The following is a 21,419-nucleotide window of genomic DNA, read 5'->3' as shown; positions in this document are numbered from 1 at the left end:
AGGACTTTTATTTATGCCAAAGATATTCAGTGAGATTGAAAAGAATCTTAGAATCTTGTATGGCAGATAAAACCATTCAAATTGTAGTTTTTCCTTAAATTTAAGGTCTCTAGGAGCTTACACTTTTCACGTTTTTCCACACAGGCTTTCTCTGCAATTTGTGCGTAGGCCCCATCTCCCATTATGCTAAACATGCCATATTGAAAAGATCAAGAAAATAATTCATTGAAGCAGAAATTCTCAACATAAAATATTCTCTGAAATACTAATCAGTTTTTTAAAAATCTGATCCACAGCATGTCTTGTTATTATACTTGTTCGACGTCTACTACATGCCAGGCACTGTACTAAGAGGTGGAATGAATTCAAGATAATCAGGTTGGGCATAGTTCCTTCTCCCACATGGGACTCACAGTCAAAAACAGAGGGAGACAGATTCAACCCCCATTACACAGATGAGGAAACTGAGACACAGAGGAAGTGAAGTGACTTGCCCAAGGTCACACAGCAGACAAGCGACATAACTGGGGTTAGAACCCAGTCCTCTGATTCCCAAGCCCGTGTTCATTCCACTGGGCCACTTCTGTTTCCTTCTGATTCTTTCTTTTTTCTGATTCTTTAAAAACAGCAAGTTTTTTGTCCCTTTTGGTTGGGTTTTATTCCGTTTTAAATGCTCTGGTAATTTTAATTTTGGCTTTGCAATGCTCATTAGTGGTTAGTTAAGGTTGATACACCATCCCGCTATTATTTATATTTTGATTTCAAAGTGGTGCTTTGATTAACTTTCGGCTTTCTTGGAACACCAGGTTTACTTTCGGACGGTGGAACTTGTACAAGAACCCATTCCTGGATCTCCGGGTCTCAGCTTTTACTTCAGAATTAACGGGATTCCCATATTCGTCAAAGGGTCCAACTGGATTCCGGCTGATTCCTTTCAGGATCGAGTGACCCCCGAAACGTAAGACTATCAAGTCAGTCGATGGAATTTATTGAGCCCCGACTGTCCGCGGAGCACTGAACCAAGTGCTTGGGAGGGGACGGTGCGACAGAATTGGTAGACGTGTTCCCTGGCCACGACATGCTTGCGGTCTAGACGCCGAGACAGACATTAGTATGTCAGACATTAGGAGAAGCGGCGTGGCTCAGTTGAAAGAACTCGGGTTTTGGAGTCAGAGGTCATGGGTTCAAATCCCAGCGCTGCGACTTCGGGCAAGTCACTTCACTTCTCTGGGCCTCAGTTGCCTCATCTGTAAAATGGGGATTTTGGGACAACCTGATCACCTTGTAACCTCCCCAGCACTTAGAACAGTGCTTTGCACATAGTAAGCGCTTAATAAATGCCGTTATTATTATTAGTAGTAGTAGTATGAATACATTTACAGATATATTCATAGGTGCCGTGGGGCTGATGGTGGGCGGAATACCAAAAGGCAGAATTCTCCAGTCATTTTACCTCAGAGTATACACTGAGGTTGTCAGCTTTCCATTTTTGAACATGGCTGGGCGGAACCTGAGGGCGAGGCTGGGAAGAAAAGAGGAAGGGAAGCTGAAACTAAGCTTCACGACGATGAACCCAACTTGGCCTTCAGTGACTTGATCTTATTCCGGAGAACGAGAGAGGAAGGACCCTGAGAAAGACATCATGGAAAATCTTGGATTAGGCCAAACGAATTGAGAAGTTTGATCCGAGCTCAGAAACTTCTGCGTATCCGCTGTGTGGTGACACTAGGGTCCTGTCACTTTGGTTGTAAATGGGCCCGGCAGGCTAAAAGGTCTTCATGAACACTTGGAAGTATGCTGTGGAAACCGCAAAAATCAATTCCTCTGTGTAGGTTCTTGATTCTGAAGTCCGCACCAAATCTTGTCCATCATTCTTGATGGGAGTACCACCATATTTTACAGCAATCAGCAGATCGGTTGCCCTAAACTAGTTTTATATGATGATAAACACATGATTGTCCGTAGGTTGACCTGGGTAAATGATGTTTTCAAAGTCTGAATATGTTTAGTATAAACTTGTTGCCTTAAGTTGACTAAATCAGCAACTCTGTAATGAACTTACCCAAATGCTTAGTACAGTGCTCTGCATACGGTAAGTTCCCAATGAATATGATTGATTAATAAGTGCTTTACATTATTTTCCCTAGTAACATATTTTTTTTTGTAGCCTCAGGGCTAAAAAATTGGGTCCCCAGTTTCTCCCCAGCCCCTGGCTTTGAGCTTGAAATGAGGCAGTCGACTTTAATATGCGACTGTTCCCACTAAGATCATTTCCAGAGCATAATAATAATATTTGTTTTGTGCTTACTACTCGCCACGCTCTGTTCAAGAGCCAGCTGGGTTAGATACAAGATAATCAGGTTCGGTACAGTCCGCGTCCCGCGTGAGGTTCGTAGGAGAAGGGAGAACAGGTATCAAATTCACATTTTACGACTGAAGAAACGGAGGCACGGAAGAGTTAAGTGGCCTGCACAAAATCGCAGAGCCGACAAACGTCAGAGCTGGGATTAGAACCCAGGTCCCAGGTCCGTGCTCTTTCAACTAGGCCCCACTGCTTTCCACCTGCTTCCACACCATCCGTTAGTGAAATTGGCGTCTCCACAGAGGGCAGCTAGTTTGGACACCAGATCAACATTTGACTGTGTCTTGGGCAACCTACAGGACGCAGAGGGAGGAGGCAGGGAGGAAGGCCAGCGTTGTTATCAGTCGACCGTCAGTGGTATTTATTGAGCACCTTCGGTGTGGAGAACACGGTGCTACGTGCTTCGGATAGCACGACGCGTGTCGGTAGACAGGATCCCCGCCCACAAGAAGCTTATAGTTGTGAGGGGGAAGTAAGGGAGATTGCACTGAAAGAAATTACAGTTGGGCAGAATGACAGAGTCTAAGGATAGGTGCATAAGTGCTGTGGGGCTAAGGATGAGGTGAATATCAAGTGCTCAGAGCCAAGCGCATCATTAATGCAGAAGGGAAGAAAAGTAGGGGAAACAATAATAATGATGACATTTTTTAAGCACTTACTACGTGCCAAGCACTGTTCTAAGCGCTGGGGAGGTTACAAGGCGATCAGGTTGTCCCACGGGGGGCTCACAGTCTTCATCCCCATTCTCCAGATGAGGTCACTGAGGCACAGAGGAGTTAAGTGACTTTCCCAAAGTCACACAGCTGACAAGGGGCGGAGCCGGGGTTTGAACCCCCCGACCCCCAAAGCCCGGGCTCTTTCCACTGAGCCAGGCTGCTTCTTGAGAGCTTAGTTGGGCATTTGGTCCATGCGTAAGTAACTCCGCATCAAGCAGAGACTCCTTCCATCATCAATCAGTTCTCCCCTCCTGCTGTACCTCACTAATCTCTTGCCACAACCCAGTGGGCACACTTGGCTCCTCTGATACCAGCGTCCCCACTGCGCCTTGATTTCGTCCGTCTCGCCAATAATGCCTTACCCATGCCCTCCCTCTGCTGTGGAGCTCTCACCCCCTTCATAGCCTACAGACCCTTCAAAGCCCCCCTGAAATCATACCTCCCCATCACCGGTGAGGGGAAACAGGAAGAAAAAAAGATGAGGCCAGGCTAGAAAGGGAAGGAAAGGAATCCAGAAGAACGGAAGGAGAAGCAGCATGGCCTAGTGGGAAGATCGTGTGTCTGGGAATCAGAGGACCTGGGTTCTAATCCTCACTCTGTCGTTTGCTGGGAGCCCCCCGCGGGACAACCTGATCACCTTGTAGCCTCCTCAGCGCTTAGAACAGTGCTTTGCACATAGTAAGCGCTTAATAAAATGCCATTATTATTATTTGCTTGCTTAGTGACCTTGGGCAAGTCACTTAACCTCTCCTTGCCTCAGTTCTCCTGTTCTCCCTCCTGCTTAGACTGTGAGCCCCATAAAGGACAGGGACTGCATCCAACCTGACTTGTGTCCAACCCAGCGCTTAGAGCGGTGTCTGATGTATAGTAAGTAGTTAATATGCCATAAAAAAGGGAGTAGAGAGGTGGTAGTGGTTTTGTATTTGGGTTGACAGCTAGTTTTTCCATAATATTCATTCATTCGTTCAGTCGTATTTATTGAGCACTTACAGTGTGCAGAGCACTGTACTAAGCGCTTGGGAAGTACAAGTCAGCAACATATAGAGACGGTCCCTACCCAACAACGGGAAGCAGCGTGGCTCAGTGGAAAGAGTCCGGGCTTCCGGTGTCTTTCCGTAGGTATGTTGTGGAGGGTTAATAATAATAATAATGTTGGCACTCACGTGTCTGTTTCCTTTTATAATAATAATAATGACGGCATTTATTAAGCGCTTACTGTGTGTCGAGCACTGTTCTAAGCACTGGGGTAGATACAAGGTGATCACGGTCTTCATCCCCATTTTACAGGTGAGGGAACTGAGGCCCAGAGAAGTGAAGTGACTTGCCCAAGGTCACACAGCTGACAAGTGGCGGGGCCGGGATTAGAACCCACGACCTCTGGCTCCCAGCCCGGGCTCTTTCCACTGAGCCACGCGGCTTCTCTACAGCGTGGTTCCAGGGTTACAAACGTATGTGCATTTTCAAGGTTTGCAGTTTTTACCCTGGCTGATCCGTTTCTTTATAGCCGTCCACTACATGCAGAAGTTCCAGATTTAAGAAGTTGATTGGGTTCATTCATTCAGTCGTATTTATTGAGCGCTTACTGTGTGCAGAGCGCTGTACTAAGCGCTTGGGAAGTACAAGTCGGCAAAATATAGAGTTCTATCCAGTTGTTTTATTCAATCATATTTATTGAGCACTTATCGCGGCAGAGTCTTGGGAGAGTATAATACAATTTAACTGTATAACGTAACTGCCCACTGTGAGTTTGCAGCTTAGAGGGAGAAATGGCCTATTTGAATGGTATAGTAAAAAAAAAAAAAACGTAGATTAAACATTGTCCTGCCGTAACACTATGCATTTTGACTAGAATGCTGTTAGAGAATTAGGGAATGTTTTTCAGACAAAGTGAACCCATTTAGTGCGGCAGTACAAGAAGAAGCAGCATCGGACTTTGAACGCTTCGAGAGTTTCCCTTAATGTGGGGTTTGGCAAAAAGGCAGCTCCAGCTTGTTTTGAAAGTACTGGTGTTCTTGTGAGATGTTTCAGAATCACTTAGCCCTATTCCCACTGAATTCTCTTCTATTACAGGTTACAGCTCCTTTTGAAGTCCGTTGTGGATGCCAACATGAACACGCTGCGGGTTTGGGGCGGCGGCGTCTATGAACAGGACATATTCTATGACATCTGTGATGAACTAGGAATAATGGTATGTGGTTTTCAAGTTGCTCAGGTGACCGATTTACTTGCCGTAACTCGATGATCCCGTTGCCAGTGTTGTGTAATCCGTCCTTCGTTTTGGGTTACCTGACTGATTGTTCTACAGCGGTTGGGTTGGAATGTGAGTGATTAATCTAAGATCACGGTCAGGCATACTGGAAAAACATCACATCTACAGGAAGGGAAAGGCTACCGAGACTAACTGCCCTGCTGGTTTCAGACTGTGGCGAGAAGGGATCGGAGTTAGTGAATCAGATAGAAGGGTGTGAAGAGGTTTGTGAACTGGCCGGTTCACGTCTTTATTGATGAGTCTAAAGAGATTCCCAGCAAGTAAATGATCAAAGGTGAATAAATGTATTTTTATTCAGTTTGAAAATTCAAGTTTATTGATCATCAAAATCAAGCCCACCAAATGCATTGCCGTTAGCCTTAGAGTTATCAATTGGGGATTAGAGTTAAGGGGTGAGTTAGAGGGTTTTGAGTTAGTGAAAAGGTTCAGTGATTGGAATTGGCTGATCCCTGAATAGCAAGATTTCATGTTGGGTTCAAACTGTCAGTGATTGGGGTTTGCTTGGTGGTGACTCGTGGAGATGCTGGCAGCCCATCGTGGACAAACCTACAGCGTTTGTGAGACAGTTCACCTTGTCCTCAGATGGACTGTCTCCACCAATTAAAATTCCCGGAAGACGTCTATGGATCCCCGCCAGGAAATTTGCCCGTATGAGTTCCTGAATATTTATTACCATGTAGGTATCGGTCCATTTTTCTGGGGTCATCCTCCATTTTATCTTGGAGTCTCTCTGACGGGCCGTCATGCTCTTCAGTTCATCCCCATTGGGTTTTTTATTTTTAGAGAAGCAGCGTGGCTCAGTGGAAAGAGCACGGGCTTTGGAGTCAGAGCTCGTGGGTTCAAATCCCGGCTCCGCCACTTGTCAGCTGTGTGACTTTGGGCAAGTGACATCTTCTCTGGGCCTCAGTTCCCTCATCTGTAAAATGGGGATGAAGACTGTGAGCCCTACGTGGGACAACCTGATCACCTTGTATCCCCCCAGCACTTAGAACAGTGCTTTGCACATAGTAAGCGCTTAACAAATACTATCATTATTGTTATTATTTAAATCTTCTAAATGTTGGCCTAGTGGAAAGAGTGCCAGTTTGGGAGTCAGAAGGGCTGCCTTGTCTGCTAGGTGACCTTGGGCAAGTGATGATGATGATAATGTTGTCTAAGCACTTACTGTGTGCCCAGCTTAAACTAAGCGCCAGGGTAAATACAAAATTATTGGATTGGACACAGTCCCTGTCCCGTGGCTCACAGTCTGAGAGCTGGTAAGTCATTTAACTTTTCTGTGCCTGTTTCCTTTTCCATAAAATGGGGATTCGGTCCCTGTTCTCCTTCCTTCTTAGACCGCGAGCCCTAAATAAAACAGGATTGATCATATATTGATATATATCGATAATATATGAATATATTGATTAGATATTGTATTTATATATATCAAAACTACATTTGATGATGGTGGTATTTGTTAAGCGCTTACTATATGCAAAGCACTGTCCTAAGCGCTGTGGGGGGATACAAGGTGATCAGGTTGTCCCACGGGGGGCTCGCAGTCTTAATCCCCATTTTACAGATGAGGTAACCGAGGCCCAGAGAAGTGAAGTGACGCGTCCAAAGTCACACAGCTGACAGTTGGCGGAGCTGGGATTTGAACCCATGACCTCTGGCTCCAAAGCCCGGGCTCTTCCACTGAGCCACGCTGCTTCTCTGATTTGATTATATTCTGTTCACCCAGGGCCTTTAGTACAGAGCTTGATCCATAGTGAGCGCTTAACAAAACCTTTCGCTGCTGTTGTTGTTTTTACTATTATTATCGTTACTTTTTTTTTCCCGAAACTTTCAGGGTCCGGTAATCTGGGTGGACTTAATTGCCTGGGCAGGTTTGGGCCATGGCAAGTAGTCTGGGATCAGCCAGACTAGATGTCTGGTGGGTCAGCATGTGGGGTGGCTAATTCTGGCCCCCTCGTCTCCCTCTCAAGGATGAATGGGAGTGATTAACCTAAGATCACGGTCAGGCATACTGGAAAAACATCACACCTATATGAAGGGAAAGGCTACCGAGACTAACTGCCCTGCTGGTTTCAGACTGTGGCAAGAATGAATGGGAGCTAGTGAATCAGCAGGGTGCGAAAAGGTTTGTGAACTGGCCGGTTCACGTCTTCATTGATGAGTCTAAAGAAATTCCCAGCGAGTAAATGATCCAAGATGCGTAAGTATATTTTTTCAGTGTGAAAATTCAAGCTTATTGATCATCAAAATCAAGCCCACCAAATGCATCGCCATTAGCCTTAGAGTTATAAATTGGGGATTAGATGAGGAGAGATGAGGAAGAGCCTCTTCTTTCCCTGCTCACCCCCACAGAGTGGGCCCAGCCGGGAGTGTGGCTGGCTTGTACTGGAAACCTCCTGTTGGACTTTCTTTCCTGAAATAATAATAATAATAATAATGGTATTTTTTAAGCGCTTACACTATGCCGAGCCCTGTTCTAAACGCTGGGGAGGTTACAAGGTGATCAGGTTGTCCCGCGGGGGGCTCACAGTCTTCCTCCCCATTTTACAGATGAGGGAACTGAGGCCCAGAGAAGTCAAGTGACTTGCCCGAAGTCACCCAGCTGACAGTTGGCGGAGCGGGGATTTGAACCCATGACCTCTGACTCCAAAGCCCGGGCTCTTTCCACTGAGCCACGCTGCTTGGCTCAGTGCTTGGCTCATCTGTATGGGCAGATGCAAGTTCTGCCGCGTCTGTGCAGTCAGGTGTCTGTGTGAGGCTTAGCTCTTTCTCAGAAAATCATCTGTGAAATAATAATAATAATAATGATGGCATTTATTAAGCGCTTACTATGTGCAAAGCACTGTTCTAAGCGCTGGGGAGGTTACAAGGTGACCAGGTTGTCCCACGGGGGGCTCACAGTCTTAATCCCCATTTTCCAGATGAGGGAACTGAGGCCCAGAGAAGTTAAGTGACTCGCCCAGAGTCACACAGCTGACAATTGGTGGAGCTGGGGTTTGAACCCGTGACCTCTGACTCCAAAGCCCAGGCTCTTTCCACTGAGCCAAGCTGCTTCTCTTGAAATGAAGTGAAATGTTCGGCTGGAGCCTGGATAACAGTAATAATAATAATTATGATATTTGCTAATCGCTTACTGTGTGCCAGGCACTGTACTAAGCTCCAGGGTGGATACAAGCAAATTGAGTTGGACCCAGTCCCTGTCCCACATGGGGCTCACGGTCTCAATCCCCATTTTACAGATGAGGTAACCGAGGCTCAGGGAAGTCAAGTGACTTGCCCAAGGTCACACAAGCGGCTGAGCCAGGATTAGAACCCATGACCTTCGGACTCCCGGGCCTGTGCTCTAGCCACTGTGCGATGCTGCTTCCACATGGATCCCTAACCTTGCCATTAAAAACAAAATGCATCGGGCCTCTGGGTCGGAGAGATTCATTCATCTACCTCAGTGCTGAGAATAGTGCTTGGCACATAGTAAGCGCTTAACAAATACCGTCGTTATTATTCATTTTTATTTACTGTGCGCTTACTGTGTGCAGAGCACTGTACTAAGCGCTTGGAAAGTACAGTTCGGCCACAAAGAGAGACAATCCTTGCCCACAGCGGGCTCACAGTCTAGAAGACAAAAAAGGGTGTACATTTAGAAACGCTTTTTAAATGCCTTTCACTGTCATTCCAAAGGTCTTGTCTTCTTTAGACTTTGAGCTCCAAGTGGAACAGAGACTGTGTGTTGCTGTTTTGGGGTTTTTTTTTAATGGTATTTGTTTAAGCACTTACTGCGTCAAGCAATTTTCTCAGCGCTGGGCTAGATACAAGTTAACAAGCCAAACACAGTCCCGCATGGGGCTCACAGTCAAATAAGAGGGAGAACGGGTATCTGAATCCCCATTTTGCAGCCGAGGAAACTGAGGCCCAGAGAAGTTAAAGACTTGCCCGAGTTCACACAGCAAGCAAGCGGCAGAGCCAGGATTCCACTAGGCCCCACTACCTGCTCTGATTGTATTGTCTCTAGCCCAGTGCTTAGCACGTAGTAAGAGCTTAACTACCACAATCATTATTCACCCCAGGAAACTTTTTCTGCAGATGGAATATAACCTCCAAAGAAGTTAAACCCTGGTCAGGGTCATTCAGCTCCAAACGAAAAGAACAGCAAACCCAGGTCACAAAGATGGAGGTTTCCATTGAGAAACGCAGGTCGGCCTCGATCCTGGCATTTCGGGACCAAGAACCCGTGCGGAGGAGCCCCATCCAGCGCTTAGAACAGTGCCTTGCGCGTAGTAAGCGCTTAACAAATACCTTTATTATTATATTATTATTATTATGCCCTCCCTCGTCTCTGCCCGTTATGTTCCCGCTAAGACACAGAGGACAACGAGAGATCCATTTTAGGGTCTCTCGGCCCGGCTTCTGGTCCGATTCTGTGTTCGTTCATTCAGTCGTATTTATTGAGCGCTTCTGTGTGCAGAGCACTGTACTGAGTTCTTGGGAAGTACAAGTTGGCGACATATAAAGACGGTCCCTACCCAACAACGGGCTCACAGTCTAGAGGTCTGGCTGTATTCTCAGCCAGAAGCGCTGTTCCATAATTAAGTGAACTGTAATTTGTGCTGGTGGGTTTTTTTTTTTCCATCAGAACTGAAATCAATCGGTCGATGGTATTTGTTCATTCATTCATTCATTCATTCAATCGTATTTATTGAGCGCTTACTGTGTGCAGAGCACTGTACTAAGCGCTTGGGAAGTCCAAGTTGGCAACATATAGGGACGGTCCCTACCCAACAGCGGGCTCACAGTCTGTGCTTACTATGCGCAAAGCACTGTACTAAACACTTGGGAGAAAGCAACACAACAGAATTAGCAACACGTTCCCTGCCCGTAATGACCTTACAGTTTAGAGGGACTCTTAGCTTTAATTTCAGAGGATGATATCTTAAGAATAGTGGCATTTTAATTTTAATTCAGTACTGCACTTTTAATGATCAGATTTCAGAAGTTACCAAATCAGTATTTGGAAGGAGAACTGGTGAGGAAATTGGGACTCTAGTTGTAACAGGGGACTGATTACAGATCTCAAGTTATGAGAAGAGTCTCGACGTTCTCTTCCCCGAGCTCAGAGGAAACTCCAAGATTAAACTTTTTTTTAAAAACTAGGTATTATTATTTTTCTGTCTTTCCATCCGAATAGCCACCACCATGCGTGAAGCTTCTCATTGCCTCCAATCTCTCTCAATCGGTCAGTGGAATATGACCACCTAGTATGCGCAGACCACTCTACTAAGCACCTGGAAGAGTACAACGTACCACCCCGATCTCATCTGATCTCAGAGGCGATGCAGGGTCTGGTCTGGTTATTATTTGGATGAGAGATTGCCTGGGAATACTGGGTGTTGTATCTCCAGCAGTGTTTGGCACATAGTAAGCGCTTAACAAATACCATCATTATTATCCCCTCTCCTTCAGGCTATACTACATTCTGCGTCTTGGATCGCCCCCCACCATAATGCAGTATAGCCCCTGTCTCTCCCCTCCTCAGAAGTCATCGCTGACTGCCCATTTCCCTTGGCATCAGACAAAACTCCCTCCAACTATCTCCTTAAATGTTACCCTCTCTACACGCTTCTCCTCAGCTCGTGCTCTCCCTCTCCTTGGTTCATGCTAAAGGTGAGTGAAGGAGAGATTCATTCATTCATTCAATCGTATTTATTGAGCGCTTACTGCGTGCAGAGCACTGTACTCAGCGTATCGAGTGCTTAATAAGTACAGCGCTCTTGGGGGAGTGCGGTAGAGCAGGTAGACTTGATCCCTGACCTCTAGTAGGGGAGAGACTAAAAGAAATTACAGGTTAGGGAGAGGCAATCAGCTATAAAAATATGGATATCGGTGCTCTGCGGGGCGAGTTATGGTGTGGGCCTAAGCACGTAAGAGAGGATGGACTCAGGTGTACAGGTGACGTGAAAAGGAGGGGAAATAGGGTGGAATGATAATCAATCAATCGTATTTATTGAGCGCTTACTGTGTGCAGGGCACTGTACTAAGCGCTTGGGAAGTACAAGTTGGCAACATATAGAGACAGTCCCTACCCAACAGTGGGTTCACAGTCTAAAAGACTGAAAAGAGATTAGTTAGGAAAGGTTTCCTGGAGGAAGTGTGATGTTTAGTAGGGCTTTGAAGATGCGAAGAGTGATGGTCTCCTGGATTTAAGGTGGGAGAGAAGGAGGGTGTTTGCGTAAGGACGAAGCCCAGCGCTTAGAACGGTGCTTTGCACACAGTAAGCGCTTAATAAATGCCATCATTATTATAAGGGGTCGATGGGGAGATAGATGAGAGCAAGTCACAGTGAGTAGATTGGTTTTAGAGGGGCACGGTACGTAAGCAGGGTTGAAGAGGGAGAGGAGGGAGAATAGGTATCGGGGGTGGAGAGAAGGCAGATCGAGGGCCTAAAAGCCGATGGTGAAGAGTTTCTGCTTGACTGGAGACGGACGGTAAACCACTGGAGATTTTCGAGGCGCTGGAAGGGGCGCAGATTGAGTTTTTCGAAGAATGATTGTGGCAGTAGAGTGAATTATGGACTGGAGAGGCCGGAGGCAGGGAGATCAGGAAGGAGGCTGCCGCAGCAGTTGACGGGATCTGCACGGTAGCAGTTTGGTTGGAGAGGAAGGGGAGGATTCCGGCGACGCGAAGGGAGAACGGGCAGAATTGGATGACTGGCTGAATATGGGGGTTGAAGAAATAATTATAATAATGATGGCATTTCTTCATTCATTCATTCAATCGTATTTATTGAGCGCTTACTGTGTGCAGAGCACTGTACTAAGTGCTTGGGAAGTACAAATTGGCGACGTATATGGAGAGACAAGTACCACTCTTATTATCGCCATTATTATTATTATAATTACTGTTAAGCGCTTACTATGTGCAAAGCACTGTTCTAAGCGCTGGAGTCAAGGATAACGAGTCAGGGATAACGTCATGGTTGGAGAGGATGTCGTCGTGAGATGGGAGGGCGGAGGTGTTGTCAGCTGTTATGTGAAAGCCATTGGGGGGATGGGATTTGGGAGGAAAGGTGAGCAGTACTATAATCATAAGGGTATTTGTAAATGCTTACGGTGTGCAGAGCACTGTACTAAGCTCTGGGAAGAAATTCACAGATTCATTGTCATATTTATTGAGCGCTTACTGTGTACAGAGTACCGTACTAAGCGCTTGGGAGGTACAAGTTGGCAACATATAGAGACGGTCCCTCCCCAACAACGGGCTCACAGTCTAGAAGGGGGAGATGGAAATTAGACACAGTCCCTACCCCTTGCGGGGCTCACAATCTCAAAATAAAAAGGGGGAGAGGACAAATACATCGGGAGACAGGAAACAAAAGAGAACAAGACAAAACAAGAGAAGCAGTGTGGCTCAGTGGAAAGAGCCCGGGCTTTGGAGTCCGAGGTCATGGGTTCAAATCCCGGCTCCGGCAACTGTCAGCTGTGTGACTTTGGGCAAGTCACTTCACTTCTCTGGGCTTCAGTTGCCTCATCTGGAAAATGGGGACGACGACTGTGAGCCCCCCCCCCGGCCCCGCCGTGGGACAACCTGATCACTTTGTAACCTCCCCGGCGCTTAGAACAGTGCTTTGCGCATATAAGTGCTGTATAAATGCCATTATTATTATTATGGGTTCAAATCCCTGCTTTGGGCAAGTCACTTCGCTTCTCTGGCCCTCAGTTCCCTCATCTGGAAAATGGAGATGAAGACGGTGAGCCCCCCGTGGGACAACCTGATCACCTTGTAACCTCCCCGGCGCTTAGAACAGTGCACATAGTAAGCGCTTTAACAAATGCCGTCATTATTATTATTACAGCAGCAGCCCCCCCGGGTCTTCCCAAGACTCTGCGGGGGCGGCATCAGGCTGATAGGTGACTTTCGACACAGCGGTTTTAATAATAATAATGATGATGGCATTTGTTAAGCGCTTACTATGTGCAGAGCAGTGTTCTAAGCGCTGCGGGGGATACAAGGTGATCACGTTGTCCCGCGTGGGGCTCACAGTCTTCATCCCCGTTTTACAGATGAGGGAACTGAGGCTCAGAGAAGTGAAGTGACTTGCCCGAGGTCACGCAGCAGACGTGTGGCAGAGCCGGGACTTGAACCCATGACCTCCGGCTCCAAAGCCCATGCTCTTTCCACTGAGCCACGCTCATTTTTTTAAAAATGACATTGAAGTGCTCACTGTGCGCCGAGCACTTCTGCTAAGCAATGGAGTAGCTAATCAGGTTGGACACAGTCTGTGCTCTGCACATAGTAAGCGATTAATAAATGCTATTATTATTATTATTATTATTATTATGTCCCACATGGGGCTCACAGTATTAACCCCCATTTTACAGATGAGGGAACTGAGGCACAGAGAAGTTGTGACTTGCCCAAATTCACACAGCAGGAAAGTGGTGGAGGTGGAATTAGAACCCAGGTCCTTCTGTCTCTCAAGCCCGTACTCTCTACTAGGCCACGCTACTTCTTTATATATGCTTTTGCGTACATTAATTTAACATACTCTACGATTTGAGCATTTTTTCCTCTGATATATTCTTTTAATAATAATAATAATAATAATAATAATGGCATTTATTAAGCGCTTACTATGTGCAAAGCACTGTTCTAAGCACTGGGGAGGTTACAAGGTGATGAGGTTGTCCCACGGGGGGCTCAGAGTCTTAATCCCCATTTTACAGATGAAGTAACTGAGGCCCAGAGAAGTGAAGTGACTTGCCCAAAGTCACCCAGCTAACAAGTGGCGGAGCCGGGATTTGAACTCACAACCTCTGACTCCAAAGCCCGTGCTCTTTCCACGGAGCCACGCTGCTTCCCACAAGTGTTTTAAGTGTTTTCCTTGTAATAATAATAGTAATGATGGTATTTGTTAAGCGTTTACTATGTGCCAAGCACTGTTCTAAGCACAGGGGTAGATACAAGGTCGTCCCCTGTGCGGCTCACAGCCTTAATCCCCATTTTGCGGATGAGGGAAGTGACTTGTCCAAGGTCACACGGCAGACCAGCAGTGGAGCCAGGATTAAAGCCCACGTCCTCTGATTTCCAAGTCCGCGCTCTTTCCACTAAGCCACGCTGCTTCTCTGATTAGATGGAAAGTTCCTTGTGGGTAGGGACCGTCCCCTTCTAGACTGTGAGCCCGTTGTTGGGTAGGGACCGTCTCCATATGTTGCCAGCTTGGACTTCCCAAGCGCTTAGTCCAGTGCTCTGCACGCAGTAAGCGCTCAATAAATACGATTGAATGAATGAATGAATAGGGATCGCTATTCTTCTTGTAGTGCACTTTCCCAAGGACTTAGTTCAAAATGCTGAACACACTGGGCCCTCAGTAAATACTCTTGATTGATAGAGGAAAGTTGGAAGGAGAGGAAGGCTTTGGAGGGAAAATGAGATGTTCAGTTTTGGGTCAGTTGAGTTTGGGGTGCCAGCAGGATAACCAAATGGAGACTGCGCAGGAGGAAATTTAGGGCTGGTGAATAGTCTGGGGGCTGAGGAGAAGTAGATTTGAGAGTCGTCAGTTCACTACCATCTGGATTCCAGTCCCTTCAGTCACCAGGACGCTCCCCTAGCCAAACAAATGGTCTCTGCTCTATCCCAATCTTCCTTTAATAATAATAATAATAATAATAATAATAATAATAATAATGATGATGATAGCATTTATTAAGCATTTACTATGTGCAAAGCACTGCTGTAAGCGCTGGGGAGATTACAAGGTGATCAGGTTGTCCCATGGTGGGCTCACAGTCTTCATCCTCATTTTCCAGACGAGGTCACTGAGGCCCAGAGAAGTGAAGTGACTTGCCCAAGGTCACACAGCTGACGATCGGCGGAGCCGGGATTTGAACCCCTGACCTCTGGCTCCAAAGCCCGGGCTCTTTCCACTGAGCTCCGCTGCTTCTTTACCCCTCAACCACCTCTGACACTGTGGGCCACCTCTTGGAAACATAATTGAATTTTGGTTGTGTTAATACAGATCCCTTCTGGTTTTCATCCTTCTCTCTGGCTGCACTTTCTCAGTCCCTTACACTTCCAGACACTGGGCGTCCCTTAAGGCGCTGGTCTTGTTCATTCATTCGTTCATTCAGTCGTATTTATTGAGCGCTTTCTGTGTGCAGATGAGGTAACTGAGGCCCAGAGAAGTGAAGCGAAGATGTCGGGGCAATACTGTGCACACAGACGGCTTTCAATAAATATTATTGATTGATAAGACCTCCTGTGGTCCGATGGACTTGGACACTTGATCCAGAGCTAAGCCAAAACCCGTGAATTCTGCTATGTCTGCTAGCCTGTTTTCCTTCTTGTAGTCATTCTCTCTTACTTTCTGTCTTCTCTGCTCCACAGTAAGTTCTAGCCTTTGCGGATCTGGTGTCAGGAGCAACTGACACCATAAATAGGACCATCCTCTTCTAAGCCCCTTCAGGATCCATTTGCAGGAGAGAGATTTCCACTGAGCCAGTGTGAAATGAAAGAGTATTATTTGAAGAATTTTTAAATGAACTGAAAAGGCAAGGAGCTTTTCAGTAGTTACTCATGGAAGCTCTCTCTTTCCTTATAGATATGGCAAGATTTTATGTTTGCCTGCGCTCTGTACCCGACCGACCAGCGTTTCCTGGACTCAGTGAGAGCAGAAGTGACACACCAGGTATTGTCTACGTAATCCGCCCAAGAAATCGGATTCTCATGTTTTATTTTTGTCTCTTTATAACTCCCTGGGTCCTGTTGAACTTTCCATTAAAGCTCAAACCTCAGAAATTGAGGTAACTCGTTAATTTAAAACTGCCCTAAGCACAAAAACGTTACATTTCCGATCAATATTGTGTTCTTGCTAAGCTGTTGGAGTAGTGGATGTGTTTTGTTTCTCGTTCGTTTCTTTGTTTTTCATAAATGCATTAAAATTATTTTCAACGAGTAAAATTTGAATAAGGCACATATAGGTTGAAATAGATTACCAAGAGTTTCAGCCTTGATTTGGAATTGTCTTTTGTTACTGAAGATGGTTGTGGAAACATGATGTCAGTGAATCACAATTTTGCCCCCGACCAATCAGTATCGTTTTAAAGAGAAAAAAATAACAGGGATGCGTGTTAATGCAAAACCAACAATTACAACAGTTTTTCTATAAGGGGTGGCAGGCAACCGCCTAACCATTTTAAAGAACGCAGGCTGAAAAGGGTTGAGTAGTTTTTCAGGTGTTTCTGTAGGGCAGAGGTCGGGAAACTACAGCTCTTGGACGATTGCAGACATGGCTCTTGGCTTGGAACTGTGAGGACGGCGCCTTTAGTTCTCCCTCATGGTTTTCTGGAAAGGAAGGAGTGTGGAGGTCCCCTGTGGTTTAGCAGGCTTTTGGCATATCCTTTAAACAGAAGGCACGTTCAGCTCGGAGCCGCAGGTAAACCAAGTCAGGAAGATGCGTAACCCGTGGGATCTGCAGACGAATGAGGGTTTCTGATGCTGTAACGATGATAGATGCCCGTTGGTGAGAATCCGTGAGAGAAGCCAGCTGCCAAAAGGCCACTTGTCAGATAGAAGAGGGTGTACATTTCTCTTTACTTGTCGATTTTTGTTTCTGGAAGATATCTTTTTTGTTTTTTTTTTCTATCAAATTGTAGATCAGAAGGTTGAAATCTCACCCGTCTATCATCATCTGGAGTGGGAACAATGAGAACGAAGCAGCAATGGCACAGAATTGGTTTTCTCTACCACCCGGCGAAATGCAGACCTACGTCCGAGACTACGTGACGCTTTATGTGAAGAATATTCGGGAGTTAGTCCTGGTGGTAAGGCTGAGTGCAACTTTGGGACTCATTATTGGTAATAATAATAATAATAATGGCATTTATTAAGCGCTCACTATGTGCCAAGCACCGTTCTAAGCGCTGGGGAGGTTACAAGGTGATCAGGTTGTCCCACGGGGGGCTCACAGTCTTCATCCCCATTTTGCAGATGAGGGAACCGAGGCACAGAGAAGTGAAGTGACTTGCCCAAAGTCACACAGCTGACAGTTGGCGGAGCCGGGATTTGAACCCGTGACCCCTGACTCCAAAACCTGGGCTCTTTCTACTGAGCCACGCTGCTTCTCGTGGGATATGCCTCCTGCGGGAATATGGGAATCTAATTGGGAATCTAATGGGAATATGCCTCCTGTGAAGAGGGGAAGTGGTTAATTTATAGAGAACACATGCTCCTAGTGGGTTTCCCTGGAGCAAATGGAAGTCAGAGATCTTCCTTTGAAAGGAAAGGGGGTGGGGGGCAGAGAGTTATTCCCTTTAAATCATTCGGAAAAGAAAATTTGTTTTTTTGACCCAATTTTCTAAATTGTCTGGTTAATAATTTTCAGAACCGCCAATAAAAATGTGTGTGTGAGGAAAACTCAAGCCAAAAATGTGGGTTTCTTAGTCTGGATCAGAGCAGCTACAAAAATGTGCAAGGCAAAGAAACTTTACATGTGGAAGAGGTTTGAGATGGGGGCCTCTAAAGTTTTGACTATTTGACTTTTAACTCCTAGGCAATAGCTGCCTCTCCATGTGCTACTGACTTCATTTTACTTGAAGTCGAGAGAAATCAAGACAACCCAGGGACTAGTTGGGGAAGCAGTGACTACAGCACAGGCCTGGAAAGTCAGAAGGTTGTGGTTGTGGGTTCTGATCCCGGCTCCGTCGCTTGTCTGCTGTGTGACCTTGGGCAAGTCACTTCTCTGTGCCTCAGTTACCTCATCTGTAAAACGGGGATTGAGACTGTGAGCCCCGCGTGGGACAGGGACTGTGTCGAACCTGATTTGCAGGTATCCACCCCAGCACTTAGTACAGGGCCTGGCACATAGTAAGCGCTTAACAAATACCGTAATTATTGTCATTAGTTTCTGCTTTCCATGTCCAGTTTCGGGAACTGAAGGGTAGAAAATCTTTCAGCTGAGCTCTCCACCTTCCTGGCCCCAGCATGACGCTTGACTTTATTTTGAAAACTGGCAGGGATTATCCCAGGAGGAGACTTGAAGTGGTTTTTTTTTTCCCTCTTTTAAAACTCGTATGGGATCGGACTTTGTTTTACGGCCTCTGGTTTTGAAGTTTTAGTAATCTTGTGGAATATTTTCAGCTTTATCTCCTCCCCTGACATAATCTCTGCTGTGAAGGGCACAACTCCATGTCAGCAGAGAAACCTCAAACCAGTAGTCAAGGAAATAAAAAAAAACCAGGTTGTTGAAGCAGTGTAATGAATGTCGGTCGTGCCCGGGATGGGTCACATCCATGAATCGGGGGTCCTCTAGCTTGGAGGAGAGGTAGGTCCAAGCGAACCTGGTGGGAGTCATACCATGGAGGAGAGTCCCCTTTTCAGAGACTATAGTACAGTGGAGGTGCACGGACATTTCCCGCTGGGTAAGTAGGCCCAGCCTAGCCCTGCAGCGAGGTTGGGCCCCGGTGGGATTTCATCCAGCCCTAAGTCTGCCCAGTTGGGGTTAAGCCTGGAGTGACTGTTCATGGCTTTCATCTGGTGCCCAAGTGGAAGGAGATATTTTTATGGATTAATAATAATAATAATAATGACATGTTTTAAGCACTTACTATGTTCCAAGCACTATTCGAAGCACTGGGAGGGGATACAAGGTAATCAGTTTGTCCCACGTGGGGTTCACAGTCTTAATCCCCGTTTTGCAGATGAGGCCCAGAGAAGTGAAGCGACTTGCCCAAGGTGTCACAGCAGACAAGTGGCGGAGCCGGGATTAGAACCCATGACCTCTGACTCCCAAATCCGGGCTCTTTCCACTGAGCCATGCTGCTTGTCTATTCTAGACTGTTAACCTGCTGTTGGGTAGGGACCAGCTCTATATGTTGCCAACTTGTACTTCCCAAGCGCTTAGTACAGTGCTCTGCACACAGTAAGCGCTCAATAAATACGATTGAATGAATGAATTAATTAATCTACTAAGTGCCTGGGAAACTGCAGTAGAGTTGGTAGACATGACCACTGGCCTCAGAGAGCCCACCATCTAAGGCTGGTCTGTCTCCAATCAATCAATCAATCAGTCGTATTTATTGAGCGCTTACTGTGTGCAGAGCACTGTACTAAGCACTTGGGAAGTACAAGTTGGCAACATATACAGTCCCTACCCAGCAGTGGGCTCACAGTCTCCAATTCCCTCCCCTCTCTTAGATTTCCGAATCCTCCCATTCGGAGAGACAGGGACTGTGTCTCATTTCCACTGGAGCATTTTTTTCCCAGCGCTTAGTACGGTGTTCTGAACCCAACCAGTAAACCTTCATTAAATACTATTATGACCGTGCTTGGGGTGAAAATTTTAAACACTGATTTTCGCTTTGCAGTAATCCCCACTGCCAAGGTCGGTAGTTGTGCCGTAGCACTGGAGTTCCTCCGTCTCAAGGACTGTAGACCAAGCGTGCAGTCGCGGGGGAGTCTGAAATCCCCCAGAAGACACGCTGTAGGTTCTGCCAGCATGGCACTTGTGATATCAATCCATCCATCGGTGGCATTTCATTCATTCATTCATTCATTGTCGTATTTATTGAGCGCTTACTGTGTGCAGAGCCCTGTACTAAGCGCTTGGGAAGTACACGTCGGCAACATATAAGATGGTCCCTACCCAACAACGGGCTCACAGTCTATAAAGGGGAGACAGACGACAAAATAAAACATGTGGACAGGTGTCAAGTCGTCAGAACAAATAGAAGTAAAGCTAGATGCGCATCATTAACAAAATCATTAGAACAGTAAATATGTACAAGTAAAATAGAGTGATAAATCTGTACAAACATATATACAGGTGCTGTGGGGAGGGGAAGGAGGTAGGGTGGAGGGGATGAGGAGGAGGAGAGAAAAAAGGGGGATCAGTCTGGGAAGGCCTCTTGGAGGAGGTGAGCTCTCAGTGCTTACTGTGTGCAGAGCACTGTATTAAGCGCAGTCCAACAGAGTTGGAAGACATGTTCCCTGCAAGGAGCTCACCGTCTAGGAAGGGAAGATGGACATGAATATAAATAAATAACGGATGCGTACATTAACGCCGTGGGATTGAGGGTGGGGGGAAAAGAGTTGAATGTTGAATGTTTACTGTACGCAGAGTACCGTACGAAGCACTTGAAAGAGCAGAGCGTGACAGAGTTGGAAGACGTGCCCCCTTTGCACAATGAACTTGCAGTCTAAGGGAGGGAGAGGTGATTTTAATGAGGCTTTGAAGCGGGGAGAAGTGGCGGAAGGAAGTTCCAGAGTAGAGGGAGGTCAGGAGTGAGATAGATGAGTTTGGGGCGCAGTGAGCATCCTGCTGCTAGAGGAGCAAAGTGTGTGGAGTGGGTTGTATTAGGGAATCAGTGAGGTAAGGCAGGACGGGGTAAGCTGCTTGAGTGCTTCAATCAGTCAATCCGTCAGTGGTATTTATTTTTTTTAATTTATAATGGCATTTATTAAGCACTTACTATGTGCAAAGCACTGTTCTGAGCGCTGGGGAGGTTACAAGGTGATCAGGTTGTCCCACTTGGGGCTCACAGTCTGAATCCCCATTTTGCAGATGAGGTCCCTGGGGCCCAGAGAAGTGAAGTGACTTGGCCAAAGTCACACAGCTGACAAGGGGTGGAGCCGGGATTTGAACCCGTGACCTCTGACTCCAAAGCCCGGGCTCTTTCCACTGAGCCACGCTGCTTCTCCTGAAGCAGCAAGCATTTATTGAGTGCTTACTGTGTGAGAGCACTGTATTAAATGCAGGAAAGGTATACTCGAATCGAGTTGGTACACTTGAATCCTGTCCACCAGGAACCTACAGTCTACAGAAGAGCCTGCGGCCTAGTATTATGCTACCGGTGTAACATATATGATGTCACATGTGTCATCTAGAGAAGCAGCATGGCTCAGTGGAAAGAGCCCGGGCTTTGGAGTCAGAAGTCACTGGTTTAAATCCCGGCTCCGCCAATTGTCAGCTGTGTGACTTTGGGAAAGCCACTTCATTTCTCTGTGCCTCGGTTACCTCATCTGGAAAATGAGGATTAAAAGAACGTGAGCCCCCCGTGGGACAACCTGATCACCTTGTAACCGCCCC

At 46.4% G+C, this 21,419-nt stretch overlaps 1 protein-coding gene across 1 annotated transcript in view; it reads left to right on the top strand.

Annotated features, from left to right (window-relative positions):
* MANBA (mannosidase beta) overlaps window positions 1–21,419 on the top strand; it is a 145,196-nt gene that overhangs the window by 83,656 nt on the left and 40,121 nt on the right. The window contains exons 9-12 of the mRNA XM_038769197.1: window positions 807–958; window positions 5,149–5,266; window positions 15,936–16,022; window positions 16,990–17,157. Coding sequence (XP_038625125.1) covers window positions 807–958; window positions 5,149–5,266; window positions 15,936–16,022; window positions 16,990–17,157 — 525 coding nt within the window. The remainder of the gene's footprint in view (window positions 1–806; window positions 959–5,148; window positions 5,267–15,935; window positions 16,023–16,989; window positions 17,158–21,419) is intronic.

This window comes from Tachyglossus aculeatus, chromosome X5 (assembly GCF_015852505.1).
Source record: "Tachyglossus aculeatus isolate mTacAcu1 chromosome X5, mTacAcu1.pri, whole genome shotgun sequence".
Taxonomy (NCBI): Eukaryota; Metazoa; Chordata; class Mammalia; order Monotremata; family Tachyglossidae; genus Tachyglossus; species Tachyglossus aculeatus.
This window is presented reverse-complemented; position numbering and strand designations above follow the sequence as displayed.